The sequence below is a fragment of the Antrostomus carolinensis genome, unplaced genomic scaffold (assembly GCF_000700745.2).
Source record: "Antrostomus carolinensis isolate BGI_N321 unplaced genomic scaffold, ASM70074v2 scaffold18306, whole genome shotgun sequence".
NCBI lineage: Eukaryota > Metazoa > Chordata > Aves > Caprimulgiformes > Caprimulgidae > Antrostomus > Antrostomus carolinensis.
In genome coordinates this window covers 1-7,450 of record NW_010322734.1, presented here as the reverse complement: position 1 = coordinate 7,450, position 7,450 = coordinate 1, and the positions used below count along the sequence as shown (strand labels likewise).

The 7,450-nt window shown below is 38.4% G+C and overlaps 1 protein-coding gene across 1 annotated transcript in view; it reads right to left on the bottom strand.

Moving 5' to 3' along the window:
- The window catches only part of LOC104526800 (choline transporter-like protein 1), a gene marked incomplete at its 5' end in the record, with an annotated part of 7,151 nt that extends 864 nt beyond the window's left edge, over window positions 1–6,287 (bottom strand). Inside the window, 6 exons of the mRNA XM_010170353.2 lie at window positions 1–57; window positions 2,286–2,366; window positions 3,004–3,240; window positions 4,558–4,695; window positions 5,770–5,853; window positions 6,131–6,287. The exon at window positions 1–57 is cut by the window's left edge and continues 864 nt beyond it. Coding sequence (XP_010168655.2) covers window positions 34–57; window positions 2,286–2,366; window positions 3,004–3,240; window positions 4,558–4,695; window positions 5,770–5,853; window positions 6,131–6,287 — 721 coding nt within the window. The remainder of the gene's footprint in view (window positions 58–2,285; window positions 2,367–3,003; window positions 3,241–4,557; window positions 4,696–5,769; window positions 5,854–6,130) is intronic.
- Between the last annotated feature and the right edge of the window lie 1,163 nt (window positions 6,288–7,450).

The window sequence follows — 7,450 nt, the reverse complement described above, 5'->3', positions numbered from 1 at the left end:
AATGTCAATGGGCTCCAATATGGCTGGCTAGATTCAAGATGAACTTGCTCCAGAGGCCTAGAAAACAAAGTCATACAGCACAGTCTTAGACAAATGCCAAAAGACAAGGAGTAACTGAGTCAAAGGGGACAGTGGAAACCATAAAGAAAGAGGTGTGAAAAGTTTTGGGTTTTTTTTCCTTGTGCCTTGATACAAGAACAGAAGGTCCTAAATGTTCCTTCATTTCTGCCATTAATACCTATTTAAAATAAAACTGCATTTAGGGCATTTCACCTCTAGAACTAATTGTCATGTCTAAGAAATATCTGCATTTCAAGGAGACTGAAAACAGTGATGACTATTTTTTAAAAAAGAAGGAAAAAAAAAGAAAAATTAATCTAATTTTCAAACTCTCAGTTTTGGAACTACAGGTACTACTAGTACAGAGTAGACTTATGAATAATCCTATTTCAGATGTAACTGAGGCCTTTATCATGCTTTGGGGAAAGGTATCAGAAATTTCATGGAGGTAACTGTTGTGTCCCATGCTTGTAAGGAAGCGAGATCCTAATACTTCAGAACCTATTCAACTGGAGCTGAATGCCCCAGAATGAAAGACCACTTGACAAAACAAGGCCCAGCTTGTTCCAAACAAGACTATTGCATGAGCAGCAGAACTGGGAGTAATTCAGCAGGTGACACTCAGGCTAAGCCCCAGAGGCTCAGCGGTCCTAGGCAGACTTTCAGCCAGTGCCAGCCTCAAGTGCCTGGAGTCAAGTCCCTAAAAGAACAAGACTACCCTTGACTTGTAAGTACCTGGTCTGTCCTTTTGAGAGGCGGACTGAATAAACGTTTTAACACCCAAGCTTTAGGCAGTCAAATACAAAAGTCCGAGTAGCAGTCTGTGCTAGCGCTGACAAGAGTTTAAGTGGGAAACTGCTTAAGGTAAATCAGTTGTTTTGAATTAGAGGTTAATATAATACATTTTTGGACTGGGATTTTTTGTGTGTGTGACTAGAGGGTTTGCAAAGCCAATTCTCAATCATTTGAACGGCAGCTTTACACTTAGAGTGTTTAGACCACTCTGAAAATCCCAACATAAGTGTCTGTTTGAACAGCTAGAATTACTCCCAGAAGAAAACAGTAAATGAGCATAGAATTAGCTTTTTAGATGTATAAACACAGCAGCATTTAGGCATAAGCAAATCTAGAAACTGGTACGCTATAATGAAATAGCAAAACACGCAAAGCTACACATCTATCCATTCTACAGCAGGAACCCATTCCAGCTATGTCAAAAAGTGCTCATGCAACATGGCTTCACATACATAATTTTAAAAAAATTCTACTGTTAGCATACATTTATTTAGGTTCCACTAGAATTAAAAAATTGTCCCCATGGAAAGGAATTGCATCTGGCCCCAAATATTCTGAGAAAGTAATGACGGAAAAATATTTTCATTCACAAAGTCATATTGCACGATGACAAGTCATACCTTGCCCAGCCTGGGTCTCCATCATACGCTCTCAGTTCTCCACCTTCCAAACTCATCCTCCTATCTGTTATCTGTACCATGTATAGCTGTTCCTTATTCCAGGCTACTCAGACATGCAATGCCTTCCTAACAGGCACACCATAAGTAAAACAGGCTGCAGAAGCATAAATGATGCATTGTTCACTGTCTGTTTATCTGACAGTGTGAGATGGAAAGAGCACACAAGAGACAAGCAACATAAGTAGTTGGCAATAAAAACAAACAACTAGGAGAAATGTCATTTGAGCAGGTTGAAAGGAATAACTGTATCCAATTCCTTGGCACTGTATAAAATAATTTGGTGACAGCTTTAAATGCCTGGCCCTACTTTGCAACAATGGATGCGCTCAGTAGTGTTCTTCAGGCTTTTACTGGTAAGATTAACAAAAGTGGTTCAGTTCAGGACTGAAAAGAGGATTAAAGTCAGAATGGCCCAATGAAATCCAGAGTCATCTTATTTTGAGAGTAATCAGCAACTGGGGCTGTCTGTGTATACCACATAGCATGCATACTAATCCTAATTAAATGATACTGCATTTGTTTCTTATGACACAGTTCCTTTCATCTTACTTTTACAGGAGATGGTCTCAGCTGTGACAAAAACTCTGCCATCCAGGTGATAGGCAAGCTCACAAACAGAAAAAGCAGAACATCTTGAGTGATACAGAGAACAAAAACTTCTCCTGAAGAAGTGCAGTCAGTAAAGACAAAAAGGGAGAAGAAGTAAAAGTGAAACTCTTGGAGGATCGCCACCTCCTCATCTGCACCTACCATTGGTTTTAGCTCTCTGCCCTCAGCTCCACCTCCCCGGCCAGCTTCTTTCATAGACTTCCTACTATTCTCCACAAACTCCTGAAAAATAGTAATAAAGCGAAAAGTGCTTTCTTAGAGCAGACTCCAAACACCAAATCTCAATACAAAACTTCAAGATATAACTGCTCAAAATGTCAACACATCTTGCTCCTCCCACTTCTCTTGGCCAAACTTATCCACAAAGTACCAAAAGAGCCTGCCAAATGCAGCCACAAGTGTCTCCCTCATTTAATTCTGAAAGCCAGGCAGGTCACTATCTGCCTGTGGGGTAGAATACTCTGATATTTTTTGTCTTCCATGTCCGAAGAAAGGTCCTTCTTAGGAAAGTACAAAAACCAAGCCTTTAGCCCTTGTTTTGCTTCTTTCCATTCTGCAGTGTACCATTTACAAGAAATGATACCCAAAGGTATGATTCTGCAAGACAACTGCTCATCTCACAGCCAGCGTACAGAAGCCAATACCAGCAACGTCAAGGGAGGGAAGAATCATTACTTACCTGATGCTCATCTGATGCGCATCACACCATACTGTTTGCTGATTAAGCATGACAAGACAGCAAGGTAACCCAGATTAAAAAAATTACAGCATTAAACTCAGCTAGTGAGTTCAGTTCCCTCTCAGAATACCCATCTTATGAAACCATATCCTTAGCCTAGGAAAGCAAGGGGAAACTTACCATGAGAACTTTATCCATGTAGAATTCCCTCCCAGGGCTCCCATCATTATATTTTGTATCGATGGCAAAACATAAGAAAAGGACATCAACAACCATTTCATAAATAGAAAGGAAGCAGTGAGCAACCAGGAATGCAAAGAGGCAGACAATGATGAGCGGCAGCACCCAGATGGTGTAATCTCGTTGGTAATTCAGGAACATAATCCCAGCCAAACCTGTACTGCAGACAATCAGGACCTGAGGAAGAAAATAAAAGACAACTCTAATGGCAGAAGTATTTTGGGTTTTTTTTTTGTTGTTGTTGTTTTTTAACCTATGTGTTTCTTGCTCTGACAGGGCTAGAACCAGGGGTTACAGATGCTTGCGCTAATGACAGCTTTACCTCCTGGATTCCCTACATCCCTCAGTGTAAATGACAGGTACAGAGGGAGAGGGAAAGGCAAGTCTTGGGGAGATAGTATGTTTTCCATTTTGCTGGCAGAAACACCTTCCAAGCTTGTCTTATTTCTGTCTCATCTTCATATAGGGAAAGTAGATCAGAATTCATGTGAGGCACTGCATGTTAACAGTCTCCAAAGAACTACATTCTGTGTGAGGCCCTAAGAGATATTTCATTGGGTACCAGATTGGTATTTCGGAGTAACAAAAGGACTAAAACAATTGTTGTGGCCACTCAACATTTTTAACATTTCTGAATCTATTATTATGAATTGCAGCTAAACAGGCAATTGTAAAATAGGTCAGCTTTACTGTATTAAGAAAATATCAAGTTGCACTGATAGAGCAGACAGGCTGGCAGCCTAGCACTGTTTTAGCTGATACTATTTTTTATATGCTGTGTTGTCCATTTCAACACTTCTGTCTCTTGTGCATTTCTCTAATAATTTGGAAGACATCTTTTAGGGAGACATTTCCTAACACCTTTGAGACAGTGCCGTAAAACCACATTATGTAATTCCATGGTCTCCCAAGCACCTATATCTTTATTACGTGTTTATTTCTTCTCACATCTTATTGACTCAATTACAGTTCATCTGTACTCTGACTTAGGAAGTACAGGAATGTAATAAGGCAGACAGTTCAGTTCAAGCTGACAGTTCCTCATAGCAGGCTCCTATGCTACCTTCCAGTCCAATTTTATTATAAATGGTGATTAATACTGTGCCAATTTTCAACATAAACCTGGAGAGCCCTTACTAATCAGAATTTAGAAGAAATGGTTCCTTTCTTTACAAGTCTATGTTTTAACCACAAAACCAATCAAAAACTCAGAACTTCTAATCACTTTTCTCTTGACTCCCTAAAAACAAATTCATGCAAAAGGTGTCATCATCTTCAGCTATTCCTTTCTGATCACATTTACGTAACATAAGTGGGTCATCTGTTTATCCTCCTTATCCTAGACAGTCCCTTCCTGATGTGATGCAGCTAGATGTGATAAAGTGCACGCTAAGAATCAGGAATTTTAAGGCATTTTGTATCTGTGGTGCAAGACATTTCTAAGGAAAGCTTGCTACTATATAAGTTGGTAACAACTGTATACAGCAGACATACCTTTCCCAGAAACAGCATAAAATCCCCAACTGTGTTTATGGCAGCCACTCGCAAAGCATTTTCCACTAGAATAACAAAGGCATCCTTTGCTGAGGTGCAGAAGTTGGTGCTGTTGATAGCTGTTGCTGTATATGCGTTCTGGGAAAAGCACATTGAAGATTTACTCATGGAATGATCAGATATTTCAGATGGAGAGGGGGAAGAAGGGGAGAAGATACGGCTTCTCATTAAGTCACATAAGTCATATGATGTTAATGAACAAAGAATCCTTTGAGAGTTGTTGAATCAAGCAGTATGTATCAGCTGACAGAAGACTATACCAGATAGAGAATTACTATTGTTCTCCTCCCCTGCTCATCACTGATGCATTAACAAGTTTATTAAAAAAACCTAATTAAACAGAATTTGCAATTTCTCTGCAGTAGGAGGTGAGCAGGAACATAACCACAGCAATTAAGTAGTTAGGAAATATATTCTGGAAATATAAAAGAGTTTGAGAGGCATACAAGTCCACCAAGGTAATTTCTAGATACTTCAATAGACTGCATTAAAACTTAGCCAAGACAATTTTCAAGGATTATACTGGGTTTCTTTTAAATGCCTTCTTCTGCTTTTATTTCTGTATTTCCACAAGCAAAAAAAAAAACCAAAACCAAACACACACCAAAAAACCCCCCAAAAAACAGTGAAAGGGGTATTAAGTAGATATTTAGAGATGTACTTAAGAGAGGCAGAACCACAGGCCAATAAAACCTCTTGTACAAAGGGGTCTGACCAGCCAGTGTTTCACAACTTGCAACTCTTTTTCCACTTTGTAGATAATGATGACAATTTGATGTTACGTACAGTTTTTCAATTGATAAATATGACACCTAGAAAAGCTTCATTCTCTTTTCACAACAAACACATTCTGAAACTCAGATGTAGTTAGACAGAGTGGACATAAGGAGGAACATTTCCAACCACTATTATAAAGCTGAAATACCGTGTTCACAAAGATGAATGCCAGCTTTTTTTCACCTTTACAAGGTAAACAAAGACTAACGTAGTGATTTGCAGTGTAATTTCAGTAATGGAGACAAGACTGAGGCATCTTCATTGAAGTTCAGTTCCAAAGTACATTCAGTTCCTTATGTGTCAGCCTCAGACTGCATTTTGGGAACCACATATATTACCAGCCCTTATATAAAACTTGAATCTTGAAAATCTTACCTGATTTAAGTAGGTCAGGCACTTTTCTAGACACCAAAGGCAGCAGATGCAGGCTTTGAGCATACAACGAGCACAAGCATTTTCCTAGTAAAACACAGAATGTGGGAAAACAAAGATAAAGAGTAAAACCAACAAAACTTAAGAAAACAATATTCCTTTGTATTTCAGTAACTGATACTCAGCTTGGTAACTTAAGCAGTTCCTTTCAGACCCATGGTCCATTAAAGTGTAAATATTCTAAAACAAGACTTCCAGTCTCCACAGAGATAAAATTAAATGTAATTTAATTACATGTTACAGCCATAGCTGTAACATGGCAGGCATTGAGTTTCAGTAAGAAACTGAAATCTATCTCTCTTACTTTTCCTTTCAGTTGTGTATGAATATACATAAGAATCATCCGTGGTATCTTCACTAGTGTGATAATGAAAGAACCCTTTGCCACTGTTCCTAGGTGGTAACAAACAAGGCGATTAACAGATGCCAGAATAGGAGTAAATGGTAGATTCCGTTTCTCCCTGTTGAAAAGAGAAAAAGAGTCAAGTAGAATGATTCGAATGATTCATATGTATTTAGTATCATCTAGTCGTACTAAAAATTCTCAAGAAACTAATGTGCAAAAGGAATGTATTATCCTCCTACGAGCTCTCAGTGTGTATTGTTCACTACACACTGACAGCCTGTGCAAGTCATAGTTTGGCTCTAATGCAGTAACAGGAATAGATAAGGACTCAGTATGTCATGTCTTAATGGCAGTCTTAATAGCAGTTGGCTGCATTACCACTATCACCCACTAACAGTTTCTATAAAACTGCGTATCATGGTGTGCAATTCAAAACCTTACAAAAAAGTGAGAAACACAGCTAACATTTTTTCAGTCAGACTATCGATAACTTGCCTTTCCTGTCTCCCCTGATCTGTTAGAACTCTTTGTAGAGACTCTGGAGAGAATATTACTATTACTATTGTTATTTATTAGGTGAATTATTTTCTCAGATGTTTTGCATTTTTGATTTAGCTACTATATGCTCAAAGAACAAAGCCTTAAATCAAGCTATTTTATTGCAAGGTGGCTAGAATATTTTTAATCTACCAGATGAATACTCACTTCCACAGTTTTGAAGCAATTCCCTCTTAAACTTTTTATTTATATTTCCTATCAAGGAAGCCACTTACATTTCTCTCTCAAAGAACAGCTTTATTCAACATTTAAAGAATGGCTCTTCTTCTTTTTTAGAAATATGAACATAAAGGAACAAGTGCTAATGACATTCCAGACACAGAATATCTCCTCAGCTTGGGACAAAGTTATTTGTATGTGAGTTTCATTCAAAAAGATAAAAAAATAGAGTCTTCATTCGATGAAACCAACATCTGCATAACTTAATCCTGAGATGTTAATGATTAAAATAAGTTTACCCTGTATTTTCTTCCAATCAACTTTTAGAGCTCAGGTGGGGGAAGCCAAATTCTATTCCTTTTTGGGCACAACCACATAAAAGGTCTGAGGGGTAGAGTCTGTAATGCAGAACACTTTGAGGTCTGTTATTGCCTGAACTGAAAGGAATCCATCTGTCTAAGATGAATGAACAGTGAACATATACAAACATTTCTCCATAGGTAAGGTATCTGTACAGTAAGGCATTTGAGACGGTCTCCCACAGCATCCTTGCTGCCAAAT